A 15546-nucleotide genomic window follows, 5' to 3' on the forward strand; every position below is an offset into this window, starting at 1 on the left:
ACAGTTCACATGCATTCACCCTCATGTCACGTTCTGATATAACATTTGTTCCACTTGTCAAGGAGGATAAAGGATTAAAAGGGACCTGAGGGGCAACTTTTTCATGCTGAGGGTGGTGTGTGTATGGAATGAGCTGCCAGAGGAACTAGTGGAGGCTGGTACAATAACAACATTTAAAAGACCTCTGGGCGAGTACATGAATAGGAATGATTTAGGGGCTATGGACCATTGCTGGCAAACAGGACTAGATTAATTTAGAATATCTGGTCAGCATGGACAAGTTAGACCAAAGGGTCTATTTCTCTGCTGTACATCTTTGTCCACCAAATCATTATGGAAAATTCCAAAAGACGTGGAGTCCAAGACAAGTAGCCATTTATGGGCCTTTAAATACTAGGTTTAATAGACTATCTTTCATACAAGTGTTTTGAATCTGCCTCTTCTCCATTTGAGGATTCCACTCCAATTATGATTCACTGGGCTCCTCACCATGTTCACTACATTTTCTGTGTTCTCTCTGTCCCAAACCAATATGATCCTTGCTCCGAGCTTTCATACCTCAATCCTCCATGTGCAGCATTTTTTTTTTTGCCACTTCTGATGCATCCAACGTGATTGTTGTTTCCAAAGCATCATCTCCAGTCTGAATGTGCTGTTTGCCCCACTTCCTTTTCCTTTTCATTCGCTCACTGTGGGTATAAAACCTCCTGACATCCAGAGCCCCAAACAGTACTTGCAGGTGAACTGTCAATTTAATCTCTTTTGACCTACTGTAATTATAATTTGCAGCATTAATCTGAATGGAGGCTCACCTTGTGCAGATTGGATACCTAATTTGCCAAACACTGCAATTCAATTGGCAGCCAATTCAATTGGCAGCAAATGGCCTGAGCTTCCCCAGGCCTGTTGTTTTATTTCCCAGATGCCATTCTTCTCAGGACTCCTGTGTTCTCTGCCTCCTCGACTATTCCCATGAAGCTCAATGTATTCCTAAAAAAAACAGCACTTCATCCTTTGATTAGTCATTCTACAAACTTCTAGACTCAGCATTACATTCTACACTTTCCAATAATAAGCTGCGACCCATGTTTTTTTAAATGGCAACTTCTGTTTCTGCTACTTTGACTTACACTGAATAATCCCAGGGTGAAACCTAGTTGAATGACCTGTAAGCTGTTTCTTCTTTTTACTTTCGTGGTTTACTTACTGTGGTGATCAGTCACTGAACATATTTTTAAGATGTTGACAATGTACTTTTTAATAAAAGAACATCAGTGTTTATTACACGCATAAAATAACATTTTTATATTTTCAAGAACTAGCTGAAATAGTCTTTTTACATAAGGATTTAATCCTTTACACTCCAAACCATCTTACAGGTACTTGAATCTCCACTGGGTATCCAGTTTAGCCTTCACTTGGCCAAACTGTTCTTGGTTTCTTTTTCGGTAAATGCCTGTATTCGCTCAATGCTCTCTCTTTAGTTCATATTTCTCCCTGACCCACTCAAACTGCTAACAAAGCTCACTTATTTATTTGTGTTCCTTTTAAAAACCTCTTCCGTGGCCTTCTATCACTGATATTACACTGCTCAGGGCTGCTTTTGTGCTGTCCCGTTTGGGAGACTGCTAAACAGCATTGCTGCTGTTTATAGTTGAGGAACGATAAGTGCTGTTGAATCTGGTATACTACTACAGTAGTCTTAACCTGACTTGGTCCAATCTGATGCAAAAATGGCTTCCATTGGTGTCAGGTGCATGTTTCATTTTGTGTGAGAGAGTGGAAGCAGAGTGAGTACTAGAGACAGAGCTGAGGTTGTATGTTACCGTCTTCAGCCAGAATTGCAGAGTGAATAATTAATTTCAGTCTCTTTCTGAGTTCGCTTTGTGCACACAAGTCAGCTTTCAACCAATTCAGTCTACATATCAGGAAATTACTGAGTGCACTGATTTAAGGCATACTGGCTATAATGCCAAAGGCATGCTGCAGTAGCGAACTGCTCAGTAAAGTACGATACTGACAGCTCCCTGATAAAATAAAAACATTATCTAAATATGGCCTATTCTCAAAAAACAGGACAAATCCAATTAAAACTGTTACTGACATCTTTTGCGTGTCAAGTAGCCCTTATTCCACAATCTACTCACCTGTGCTGACTTTGGACCAATTGTCTCCAGATCTCATTATAGCCTTCTTCCAAACATGGAAAAAAGATTGGGTTTGCAGAGATAAAATGAGAGTGACTGCTTTTGATATCAAGCCAGCATTTGACTAAGTGTAGTATTATGATACATCAGAGCCCCAAAGTATTGTTTCCTATTAATACTAGAATCATCTTTTAAACAAAGAGAATGGCTGTGGGAGGGGAAAAAATACCTGCAGGTATAAATTCAGTGTCTGGCAAAGTCTTGCATGAAGCCATTGAAAAGTTATACAGGAAAACTGTTGAGGAAACCTGAAGTCAGGAGAGACTTTAGAAGAAGAGACGACAATTTCCGCTTCATATGAAAACCACTTCTTGCAGGCATGTCTGATATACTGTCCTGGAGTTCACAGAACACTTTTTTAAAAAGCTAGCTTCAATACGAGAGGAGTAGACAAGTGTACCAGCCTGAATTTCAGCACTTGCATGCTACCTGAGTGCTGCAAACCAACTAGAAGGGAGACTTGCTTGCCTTGAATTCTGAAATTCAGTCACTATCGAGAGGCATAAAGAATGAGTCTCGACCAATCAAACCAAGGACTATGAAGCCAACTGTTCACCTACCAACGTCAATGAGACTGGTAATCTACTCTGCAGCATTCATGTAACTGCTCTCTGAATAACTGAGACTGATCTGTGTATGTATTTTTAAAAAAATTTCTTTTGTACTTGTCTCTTATTTCTAATCTGTATGATTTTAATTTTGTGTTTAAATAATAAACTTCTACTGTTAATTCAAGAAAGCCTGATTTAAATTGGCCCTTTTTATCACCAGTTCACTTGTGTTTGAGAGAGAGAGACATCTATGATAAAAGTGATGTTTTTTTTAAAAAATAACTTTGCAACTGATTGAGGAGGCAGGTGAATGAAGAGGAGCCAGTTAACCAGATGCTTCACGCTTGGGGTATCCTGCCTAGAACAGCCAGGTGTCTGGCCGTAATCACAACATGGAGATCTTGTACAATTGAAGTTGGTGAGAATCTGGCATGACAATAGGAGGGGTGGGGGGCAGGTTCTTTCCACCTGTCGGAGTCACACCTAACAGGAAGGAAATGGTTATGATTATTTTACATTTTTGCCCAATTGCCTGTGCCCAATCCAGCACATTACCAGAAAGTTTCTGTGGACAGGGTTATGGGCCAAGGCTACTTCAATTGCTGCTTTAAAGATGCTCCCTCATTTTATAAATATCAGAAATCGAATGCTCAGTGATGAACTGCATTCTGTTCATCTCTGGCATCTTGTCTAATATTGAGACAGTTCATATTGCAAGACTAGGATAACATTCAGAGTTGGGGGTTAGTTGGCAAGAACTGTTTGCCATTTGTATCACCAATATCCATGGCAGACATTGTCCATCTCCAATTGAAGGAAATCTGACTGCTTCCGCTGGAATTCAAAATTGTCATTGCTGTAATCTCTACCTTCACATCTATGGGTTGTCATAGATCTGCGATTTTACAAGATTAACAGTATAAATATAGTGTCTACTAAAGCAGGTTAAAGATCAAGAATCCTGTAGCACTGAACTCCTCTCCTGAACACCTTCCTGTTCTTTATGAAGTAAAGAAGGTGCCTGTCAGGAGTATGAGGGCATATTCTCCATTTGGTTGGATGTGTACAGAGCTAATAGCCAACAAGCAGTACATAAGACCCCCACCCCAGGCAGAAGTTGGGAGTGGGCAATAACTGCTGACCTTGTTTCCAAAGTCCTGTTAATGTATTTTTAAGAAAAAAATTGCCCTCTTATGAATGACACATCCACAGCATACATTAACAACTCCAGCACACCTCTTTATTGCACAGGTGTACCAAACAATGATAACTTTCATTTCCTTCCTTGTATGCAATAGTCATGGAGCTTCATTTGGGTGACACCAGGAAAGAAAGGTTGAATGCAAAATAATCCCTGGTGATTTTTATACTACGTTATAACCAATGTAATCACTTAACATCCAAATGTTTTTGAAGAATCAAGTAATTCTGTCTTTTTTGGGGAATTTGACAGTGCTAAAATGGATAGCACTACTGGTCCTGAGCAACAAGCCAATTGGAAGCCAAATTTAACAAACTGAGAAGTTACATTGGGCTTTCTATCAGATTCCTGGGCTAATATATAAGGGAGAAAAGTTGATATCCCACCAAATAAAACCAGAATGAACCCCCATGATGCTGAAAATCAGAAACACAAACAGCTTTTGCTGGCAAAAGCATAGCAGCTGTGGAGAGACATCAGAGTTAACGTTTCAGCGCGCGTGATCTAAGGATGCATTTCACCTGTTCTGAGGAAGGGTCACTTGACCTGAAACGTTAACTCTGCTTTCTCTCTGCAGGTGCTGCCAGACCTGCTGAGGTTTTCTAGCAATTTCTGTTGATAGCCCATCACTTGATTTTAATTTCCCTTAAATAAAGTTTGGGTTTGAAGCTGTCTGTTTTGATGGAGTCATTTTTTTTGTCAACGCCTGGAGAATAACCAAGACTCTTGGGATCTGTTCTTGGAAGGAACTTCATTCAACACAGTATTCTCAATGCAAGAGCCCACCTACTGGCAATAAGTGGTATTATTCCTAACAAACTGGCTTCCTTTATACCATTGCCTTAACAGCAGAACCAAACTGTCTGCCTGTCTTGGCTACTTGACCTGCATTGTTTTGAAAGGCATTGTGTAGTCGAGGTGTGCAGAAGTCTGTAACTAGTGTATGGAAAAGTATACCGAAGTAGACTGATTGTATATTAATGATAAATTCTTCATTAATGCACCTTTTAATTCTGCTATATTTTGCATGTATGTGCTATATTTGAGAGCTTTGTGAAATGTCAGTTGCTTCGAATAATGGGTCCTCAAATTAAATGTAATGCTAAAATAAATTAGTTTGTTTATCCTGTGGGAGTTTGGTCTGGAATTACTGTTTGACTGCTGTGCATTTTCTTTTTGCATCGTGCATTTCCATGATATGTGTAGCCAGTGGAAAAACACTGGGATTTTAAGCAAATTGCATTCATTGTGACAAAGTATATTAGCCATGATCAAATGACGGAGAGATTCAGTGGGCCATTTGGCCTGATTCTTCTGTTTATTTTAGGGTCTATAATATTTATGGTCTGTAATGTTCTAAAAATGATGTATAACGGAGGGAAGCACAACAGTCAAGTTGTGCAAGTAGGTCAGTGAGAAACAATCACCTCACCAATTCTTAATGGTAACAAGGTCTAAATATCGGCCAGAACTCAGAGCCCTCCTGTCCATGTTCTGATATTGTGTGGGACCTTGAGACACAGTTGATAGCACAAGGTAATGCACAGGAAAATGATGAAGAATTGTTAGGTGAAGGGACTGTTTTATGTGTTTAGATGCAATGGAGCCCTTCAACCTTTGAAAAAAAATGATTCAAGGGAGACCATTCAAGACAAAACAGGCAGTTAGAAGGACAGAGAGGGAAGTAACAATGGTTTAAAATTTTTACAAGTAGTGAGCAAAACTGTGGAGAGAATATCGTCTTGTATTTCCTTAATAGCAGTCAGCAGCTGGAATGTGTTCAGGGGATGATAGTTGAGAATAGACGTAGGACTGAATTAAGGAACTCGCAGATGTTGTAATGAGAGAGGATTAGTATCCCAAAAGATGAGGTCAGACACATTAAATAGCTTTAGTTGTTTTATCTGTTACCTTTGTACTAATGTGTTGTTTCCCTCTTTGCTCATATCCACTGAAATAAATGTTGTAGACCAGTTTAATTCCTGTGTAACAGTACATGTTGCACAAATCTGGAGGTGAAATTGACTCTAACTGCATGTTGCTTTCTTATTTGACAGTGAATCTGATGAAAATTGTAAGAAGCACTTGGAAAGAGTGTTAGCTATTTGGCAAGAGAGGATGGTTTATGAAAACAACTTCATCGATCAGCTTAAACAAATTCTTTGTAAGTGTAAATATGTAGACCTTGGCAGCGGAAGGCACAAGGACTTCTGTTTTAATTCTTGACTTTTCAAAATAAATGTTACATTTGTCTTTTACTGCTTGTTAAGTAACAGAGAAAAAGGCCAAGAAACGTACCTTTGAACAAATACAGGAGGAGGATGATGATGACTATCTCTCCAACAGTACGCCTAAAGAACCACCAGAGGTATTGCCAGGTTATTTAACATAAAATGACTAATGCATATAGTTGTGCATTTCTGAAAACCTATGGATTTTTGTCAGATGAGCTCCACTGGTCAGAATTCAAGATTGTAATCAATCCCTGGAATTTGGTTACTGTTGCTTCAAATTAAAGTAACATTGATAACAAACCCAAACCAGAACAAAATTCCAGTGAATTGATAGCCAGTAGTCTGTGGCTGTTTGTGGTGCCATTCTTTTGGGTACTTCTTGCTTTGCATTGTTGCAGGTTAACTGACTCCCAGAAGAATACACTTTGTGATGTCATGACTGAAAGTTTGCTACGCAGTAATTTGCAGGTCATCACTAGGAAATTCTGTGTCCAATTTGTAATAGTACATCAAATCTCATTAGATGCTGGCCCAATCAGTGATTATTGATCATATAAAGCTTTGAGGTTTACATTGGCAGCTGCATTTCACCAAAACAGAATCTTATTCTAGTGTATTTCAGTGCAGTAAAAATGAAAGATATCTTAGCTGAAGGTGGATTTAATCACTCGTCATGGCTGTTTCATTGTCAGGAAGACAAAATACAACTGGCTTTTTTTTTGTTTAAGTGCTAACTATCACCTTTGAGTAGTTGATTGAGCAGTTTGTAATGCTTCTAGAAATAGAGGGCACAGGATGTTCTGGGATAAATTTTAGTGCTGAGTTTGTTAATCTCAGAGCAGCAGTTTGAATGTTGTATTTGGTCTTGTCATAGTGGACTAGAGAGGTTCCATATTTTGCTCCAAGTTTCCTGCCCTTCACTGCTGCCCAGTAACTTATCTGTCAGGCACATTTCCATGATTTCACACGAAGTAGAGGAACAGGATCAGACTTCTTGGTAGCGACCTTGCTTGTTATCGTTGCTGATTATCCGCAGTCAAGTTCAGTTTGGTGTCAGTGGAAGCACATCAGGAAAAGGGAGGAAAAGCTGATTTGGATAATCAGATTTTATTTGATGAAACTTGAATAAAATTTATAAAAGATTTTGTAAGCACTGTAAAAGCATGTGTTAAGTGTATTATCATAGAATAGCTGTTATGCTGCATTCTCTGCTGCACACAGATCCATGTAATTCATAGCAGGAATAATTTGACAGGTCTGTTTGCCCTCATGAATGACCACAAATTGATCTGTTACAGATATAAACATTTCTAGAGTTTACCTTCTGCCAAGTTAATTTCATGCTGTGTGCTACACATGACTGAGGAGTCTGCAATGATCTTTGTTTTATAGCTATTTATTTGTGATATATCTCAATGAACTACTTGATCAAATATCAAAAGACATTTTTTTATTTAGGCTGAATATTTCTGAAACTTGTTCTCTGTTGTATTCAACCAGAACTTCCTTTACCTTTATCTACCTTGGATACAAATTAAGTTAAAAGGCATTCAACATTGACTTAACTACACGGACAGGTAAATTGTCTGTTACCAACTTTTTAAAAAAAAATGTTAGTATTAGTTTTGGCACATTGTTAGAGGTTTCCTAATTCCCTACCAGGAAGTATTTTTGGGGAAGCGCTCTGAGTTGTTTTAATCCCTCTTATTTATCTTGAGCCCTATTCATCAATATTTGTTTATTTTGAAGATTAATGTATTTGGCAAAATTCTTTCAATGGTTTTCTCACTAGCCAAATTTTGACTACTGTATGAATCTATATACTGGCCACAGAATTTCCCAGTCATGCGTTGCAAGTTATTTTTTTTCCACAGATACTGTTACTGATACTGTCCTGTGTTGTGCTGTTATTCATCATGTAATGGAGTATTTGGGCAGTCCTGGTCTGTTTGTTGACTGTGTAATATACTTAAAACTGAGTCAAAGCACTGGATAAATTTTGAAATCAAAAAACAAATCAAATCTGATGTTCAGATGATGACAAATGCAGTGCTGTCAAAGTGAAAATACAAATATTGCCTGTACAATAGCTTGAGGTATTGCTTTGCAAATATTACCAAATGCCCATCACTCAGTTCACAACAGATCTTCTCTTTAGCTAATTGCATCCTTGAGAACTGTAAAATGCTTTCTCTCTTTGCTTCCCATAAAATAAACTGTTTTGGTATGTTAATTCCTCCTCCTCTACCCTGCCATGCAGAAAATAAATAACTTGTGTAAGATTTAAAAAAAAGTTCTTCCTAATTGACCTTAAACTGAGTGACTTGCTTGACTATTTCAGAAGGCATTGTTCTTAGTTTATAGTCAGATGTAGAGTAGATCAGATAAGAATTCTAGACTAATATAAAAGAAAAGTGCTGTGGATGCCGGAGATTGGAAATAGAAAAAGTGTTAGAGAAACTCTGCAAGTCTGGCAGCATCTGGAGAGAGAAAGTGTTAACTTTTTGAGTCCAACATGATGAGACAATGGCCACCTTCCTATCCTGAAGGGTATTAGTGAACTGGATAGGTTTCTGCAACAATTGATGATGCTTTTCTGGTCACTGCCATTACTGAGTAGCTGTATATTTCGTATTTACTTAGTGAACTTAAATTCTACGAGCTACCATGATAGAATTTGAACTTGTATCTTCAAAGCAATAGTTTGGGCCCCTGGACTGTTGGTCCAGTGACAGTACGACTGTGCCACCGTCCCCCCATGAGTATGTAATAATTTTTTTTAATTTCTCTTTTGAATTTAAACTAATTACAGTCCAGTAAAGTGACTTGTGGGCATTTGATAATATTTGTAAAGCAGTACCTCAAGCTATTTATAGATGACGTGTTTGTATTTTAACAGCATTGCAATTTGCTACGAATTGAAAACCATTACTATTAAACCAACAGGCTCTGTTATTGATATCCTGTATTATGTTTTTAATCAGCAATATTTCTAATGGCAACGTGGCAGTGAAACATAGAAATTAATTTGCTGTGATGTTTTTGCATTGAGTTATAATATTTGTACATCTGTCTTTATTGCTTTTACCCCTTTCTAGCCTGTCCTCCTCAAAGCAGTTCTAATCTGATATGTCAAGTTACGTAGAATTGCACAGTTCACAGTTGAGCTGTATATTGTATTTTCTACCACTACCTTGAGCAGTGCACTGATCATAAAAGGCCAATTCAATGAGATTTTCAGTTTTCTACAAGTACTTGTGTGCTCCACCTCACAAGAATTTTGGACTTGTATAAACAGCCTTAACAAATATTATTTGCAAAGCTATGCAGTTGCCAAAGAGTGCCAATATGAGATTCAAGCAACACCGTCGTTTATCTGATTTTTTTTTTGTTTGTGTGTCAGACTGAGGATCTAATTAAGTCATTGCAAGAGCTAGAAAATGCAGCTTCTGGTGATGCAGCTGTTCGACAGAAGATTGCATCATTGCCACCAGAAGTTCAAGATGTTTCTCTGTTAGATAAAATAACAGGCAAGTAGCAAATTTCCATAGATACAAAATTGCTTGCTTTGAAATTTTCAAATGAAGAAATGGTTGTAAAAATTTCTCCTGGATGTAATATGTGGTTTATGGTTCCAATTTAGACAAAGAGTCGGCAGACAGACTTTCCAAAACTGTGGATGAGGCCTGCATGCTCTTGGCAGACTACAATGGCAGACTGGCTGCAGAACTGGAAGATCGCAAGCAGTTGGCACGAATGCTGGCTGATTACATCCGTAGTCAAAATGAAATTCTAGCAGAGAAGGAGCGTAAACTGGAAGTGCGTAATTTCTTTTCACTTGTTACTTTTTTTTCTGTTAAAGCACTCCGTGTTTTTTAGGATGCTGGGGTAAGTACCTAAATATCACTGATTTTTGTTTTGTTCTTCCCCTGCTCCGTAGTTGATTTTATTAACTATCAATAGCTTCTGTTACAGATGGTGGGCGTGGAATTGCCACACAATGCTGGTCTTCAATCACTTGACAGCTTTCCAGTTAAAGAAATAAACAAACCACAAAGAAACAATATGTGTTGTGTTCTCATTTTGAGCAGGATAGCTCAGATACAGATCCCGTTATTAGTCACCAACTTTGGAGCCAAAAAAAGTTAACTATGCAGTAGCAAGGACCCATTTCAGAACTGTGCATTCGATAATTGGCAGTGGGCGTATTCCCTATCCCCTAAACAATAATAAAAATCAAATATAACTTAGCTGTTTGCTAATACCCTTGTTTTCCTTTGTTTAATGAATATTCTTTCACCAGTAAGACTGTTTCAATCAATTGAAAATTTTAAAACTGTTTGATAGGTTTTTTTTATGCTAAGGATCTAATGAGGTATGCAGCCAAGCCTGGTGAATAGAGTTGAGACAGAGCATTCATAATATGGCTGAATCTGTTGTATGTTGTAAACAGTATTATTTTCCCCCCTCCACGGTTCTTCTTTTAATGCACTTCTTAAATTAGCAGATTTTCTCTTACGTTTTGGAAGTCTTAGTGAGATATGTTGTAGTTTGTTTTCTCGGTGACTGGGTCTAAACTTCTGAATCCAGCTCAGATGGAATGACTGTCTTACTTTGTTTAAGGACACCTGGCAAAGACAGGGCTCAGCTGGTGGCTGAAGCTGCAGTGGTGTTTCGTCTGTACCATGAAGACCAGGCAGGTTCTAAGTTTTGTCTCCATTCAGTTCTGCTTGATTGGTAAGGAAGTACAATCAGGCTCAAAGCGTCTGGGTCAAGCAAGCTAGAATCAGTTAAAATGCCTGCTCTTGATTTGCAGTCTAGACAGTCTGTGCCCACAAGCTAAGAGCAAATTTGAGATCCGCTGAGATATTCTCTGTTGTCAGCAAACCTGTCAACACCTGCCACCCTGGGTCAGGTAAATAGTGATCATTTGGGTGAAATATCAATGGGTGACTACTAATGGTGGAAACTCCAATAAGTCGATTAATACTTAGCAGAAGAAAAATAATTGGACATAAGATCATAAATCTGGCTCGTATTTGAACAGTGTTGTTATGCTCCCACCGTGTGTTCAGGGCATTAGTTTCTCTTTGCTCAGAATAACTCTGATTGATTGCCCAGATGGTCATCTTGATGTGGTTAGTCTTACCTAGCTGAAGTTTGACGGATATATACATCCAGTTCTGAGTTTCTGAGCATGTTTATCTGTTGCAAGGAATAGGGTTCCTTCCTGTTATTCTTGGGGATCAATCTTCAGAGTTAATTGGTTTAAAAAAATCCAAGTACATGAAAATAGCAGCTACCGTTCTGACCACTCAAGTAGTGTGACAATAGATTTGGGACCACTTTTTAGCTTTGTAATTTAAGTCGGGCAAGTTTCAACCCAGTCTCCAGAGGGAGGGAGTTCACTTTTATTTTCCATGATATGGCATCCAGAGAAGTTCTAAATGCTTTGTGTACAAAAGACACGAAATAGTAACTGGAAAAGATTATTTAGTTCCTCACTTGGTTTATATAATGTTCATGGTTGATCTTCACTTTCAATTCCATTTTCCAACCTAATCCCAGTATCCTTTTGCTATTCAAATGTTGACACTCAGCCTTGAATGTATTGAGTGACTGACTGAACATCTATAGTCTACTTGCGTAAAGAATTCCAAAATTCATCAACCTACACAATCAATGTATGAGATGGTTGACTCCATATTTGGAGACCGTGGCCCCATGATCTAGACTTATTAGGGAAACAGTCTTCCTGCGCATTTACCAATGGATGCCCTTGCCTACCTAAGTGCCTCATACCACCATTGCTGATATTTCCATTGTGGGGAGGAGAGAATGGGGAGGGGTGTGTATGCATGCGTGCTGAGAGTCATTCCTGTGCCCTTTAGGTCAGTGACACTACGTTCATGACCCTCTAACCCGCCCTTTCTTAGCTTTCTCCAGCAGTCTAATATTGAACGCAAAACCCTGGCCAATTCTTGCCGAAGACATGATGCTGCTGGTACTGGAGTGTCACCAGCTTCTGACCTGCATATCTAGGAACAGAATTTCTGCCTAGTAGGGGAGGTAGAGCAACTAAATGTCCCCACTGAAGCCCCAGAGCCAGGAATTCCTGTTGCTAATTAACAACTAATTCATTTCCCCAGGACCATCGGAGATCAGGTCTGCTGCAGATTTTGGAGGCAGACATTGGGGGTGTGGCTCCCTGCCGTCTTAATTTAAATTCTGTTCTGTGTTTCAGTGGATCATCTCATTCAGCTATATGGGTCCTTTCGACTCCATCTCTTCTCACATGACGACCTTCTCATAGCAGTCAGCCTACAGAGCCTTTGTTCTAATCTATCTAAGGGAAGTATATCCCCTATCCAGTATGAAATACAAATTACATGAATACTTCTCATGTCGTCCTCCAGAAGCCCTGTAAAATTTCTAATACTTGCACTCCATTTGCACTTGTATTAAAGGCCTTCTATTCTCTTAATTACTAATGTACATGCCTTCTAACTTCCTTTTAGTGTAAGGACAGCTGAATCCTTCTGAATACTTGAAAGATTCCCACAGCTTTAAAAAAAGTTCAGTTTTTGCGATTCTTTTGCATTTTCTCACTTTATGCTCCACCTACCACATTTGCTGTGTATTTAACTTTTCTACGTACCTTTGCAAACTCTGCTTTTAAAGTTTACTTTTCTCATCTAGCTTTATAGCATCATTAAGCTTGGGTACATTACACTCAGCCCTAATGTAAGTCATTAATAAAGATTCTGGCTGGTAGAGACCTCAGTCAGCCCTGAACTTGCGATATCTGATTAGTGACAACCTACCAACTTGAAAGTGTCCTTTTTTTCATTGCTACTGTTTTTTGTTCTTTAGCCAATCTTCTATCCATTCTAACATGTCACCTCCACACAACAAACTCCGTGAACTGGTATTTTGTGCAAGAACATACAAAATAGGAGTAGGCCATGGCTTTCTCTGCCAATCAATATGATGGTGGCTGATCATCGAACTCAATACCCTGCTCTGTTTTCCCCCATATCCTTTAACCCTTGTAGCCTTAAGACCTACTCCAACTCCTTCTGGAACATGTGTTTGGCCTCAATTGCTTTCTGTGGCAGAGAATTTCACAGGCTCATCACACTCTAGATGGAAAAAAAAATCTCCTTGTCTCGGTCCTAAAGGGCCTGCCTACATCTTTAATCTTTGACCCCTCCTTCTGGACTCCCAGTCACTGGGAGCATTCTTGTTGCATTTGCCACCTGGCAGCTTATCGAATGCCTCTTGAAAATCTAAATATGCTGCATCCACTCGTGCCCTCTTATCTACTGTGCTAATTATATCCTCACACAAGTTAATAGGTTTGTCAAATACCATTTTCCTTTCATAAGATAATGTTGATTCTGTCTAATATGCTTTTCTAAGTGTTCTGTAACCGCTCCTTTGATAAATAGAAACAAAATGCAAGGCTATCAATGGCAGAAAAAGTTGTGATGCTCACTTGGAGAGTTGGTACAGTCATAATGGACAAAATGAACTCCATGCATGCTGTAACACTTAACGTGAATGGATTCCAGCATGTTTCCAATGTGTGATGTTAACTCAACTGTACATTTTTAAATTTGTTTTTATTTGTTTCCGTTTTTCCTTGAATATTCTGCACACTTGCTATGTTCTGATCTGCTGGGAGAATCCCAGAATCTAGGGAATTTTGAACTGTCACTATCACTATTGTTTATTATCTCCATAGCCACCTTCTTTAGAAGACCAGGGTTAAGGATATCAAGTCTAGAACACTTGCTGTGTTTCCATTCCATTAATTCCTCCAATGCTTTTTCTTTACTGATGTTATGTTCAAGTCTTCACTCTAAACAGTCCCTTGATTTTTTTTCTGAGTTTCTCACTTACAAAATAGTTTTAAACATATTTGCCATTTGCTTATTCCCCCACTTAATTTTTCTTGTCTGCACATCAGAGGGATTTCTGGTTTTCTTGCTGTGTCTTCTGATAAAAATATCAAGGAGCACTTCGTTTCTGAAGTGAAGATAAATTCTTTGAGCAGTTCTTTTAAATAACATTTAACTGCATCTAGCTAATGCAACAAGGCTGCAAGGCAAGAAAAGCCTAATTTCTTTGTTTTCTGCCTTGACAATAAATATAGATTAATTTAGTGACAAGTATTGTATGTTTTGCAGAAAACAAATTGCTTTACATGATTGAATATGATTTCAGTTGGGGCAAAACAGATTTTTAATTCAAGTTGATTTTTTTTGAGCAATCAATGTAAGTTTTAATTGGAATAGAAATGCTGCTCGTTTTTCAAATGATCAAACATGGTGACATTCTGGACTGGTAACATGGTAGGATCCCTGCTTTTTCTGTTCAATGTAATTGTTAAATCATTCAACGTCTGAAATATATATGTAACCTTTGCCAGAAGTGTATTCTTTCCTGCAACAACAAGATAGTTGAGAAGGTTGATTGTAACTGTTTATCTTCCAAGCAAGTGAAAACAAAATACAGTGGCTGTCAGTAATCTGGAATGAAAGCTAAGTGTTGGAGAAATTCAGGACTGGCTGCATTTGTGGAGAGGGAAACTAGGTTTATATCTTGAATCCAATATGGCTGTTCTTTGGAACTGCAAGGAGCTGGAAAATATTGGGGGGGAGAAGGAGCAAGTGGAACAGATTGTGAACGTGCTCAAAACAAATGACAAAGTCAGTGATAAAAGCAGTAAAGGAAAGATAGAGATGTAAAGTGGGCATAAATGTTCCATATGAAAAGGACAAAATGGGTCTGTTGTGCTGAGAGCAAAGCCATCAAGATGGTGGGGGATATTAGGAAAATGGAGCTCAGAAGTCATATTCTGAAGTTGTGGAATTCTGTCGAGTCTCAGAGACTGTGAAGCACCTAACTGGAAATGAAATTTTGTTACTATGTCTTGCTTTCAGAATCAATGGCACAATAGCAGGCCCAGGACTGATATATTCTGTTCTTTTGTTTTTCTCTACAGATGCTGTCCAGACCTACTGAGTTCTCCAGCATTTTCTGTTTGTTATAATTCAGGCAAATTTTGTTTTTTCGGCCACTATGCTATTCAGCAAAGATATTATCAACTGGATGTAAAAAATCATGCCCCCCCCCCCGCCGCGCGCGCGCTGAACAGCCATAACTTTGGGGTTGTATACTGTGATGCAGAAATGACACCTGGATATTTTCTAATCAGCCTGTTCAGAGGTGCTATTACACCTTTCTTGGAGCAGGTAGAACGTGAACCGGTGCCTCCTGGCTCAGAGGTAGGGACGCTACCTCTTATGTCTGTGCCGTAAGAGCCCTTCTTGAAATGATTTTATTTT

General features: G+C 38.7%; 1 protein-coding gene across 1 annotated transcript in view; it reads left to right on the plus strand.

Moving 5' to 3' along the window:
* LOC125461198 (regulation of nuclear pre-mRNA domain-containing protein 1B-like) overlaps positions 1-15546 on the plus strand; it is a 54081-nt gene that overhangs the window by 13219 nt on the left and 25316 nt on the right. Inside the window, exons 3-6 of the mRNA XM_048549694.2 lie at positions 6017-6123; positions 6230-6327; positions 9597-9723; positions 9837-10012. Of these exons, the coding sequence (XP_048405651.1) occupies positions 6017-6123; positions 6230-6327; positions 9597-9723; positions 9837-10012 (508 nt within the window). The remainder of the gene's footprint in view (positions 1-6016; positions 6124-6229; positions 6328-9596; positions 9724-9836; positions 10013-15546) is intronic.

This window comes from Stegostoma tigrinum, chromosome 2, assembly GCF_030684315.1.
Source record: "Stegostoma tigrinum isolate sSteTig4 chromosome 2, sSteTig4.hap1, whole genome shotgun sequence".
NCBI lineage: Eukaryota > Metazoa > Chordata > Chondrichthyes > Orectolobiformes > Stegostomatidae > Stegostoma > Stegostoma tigrinum.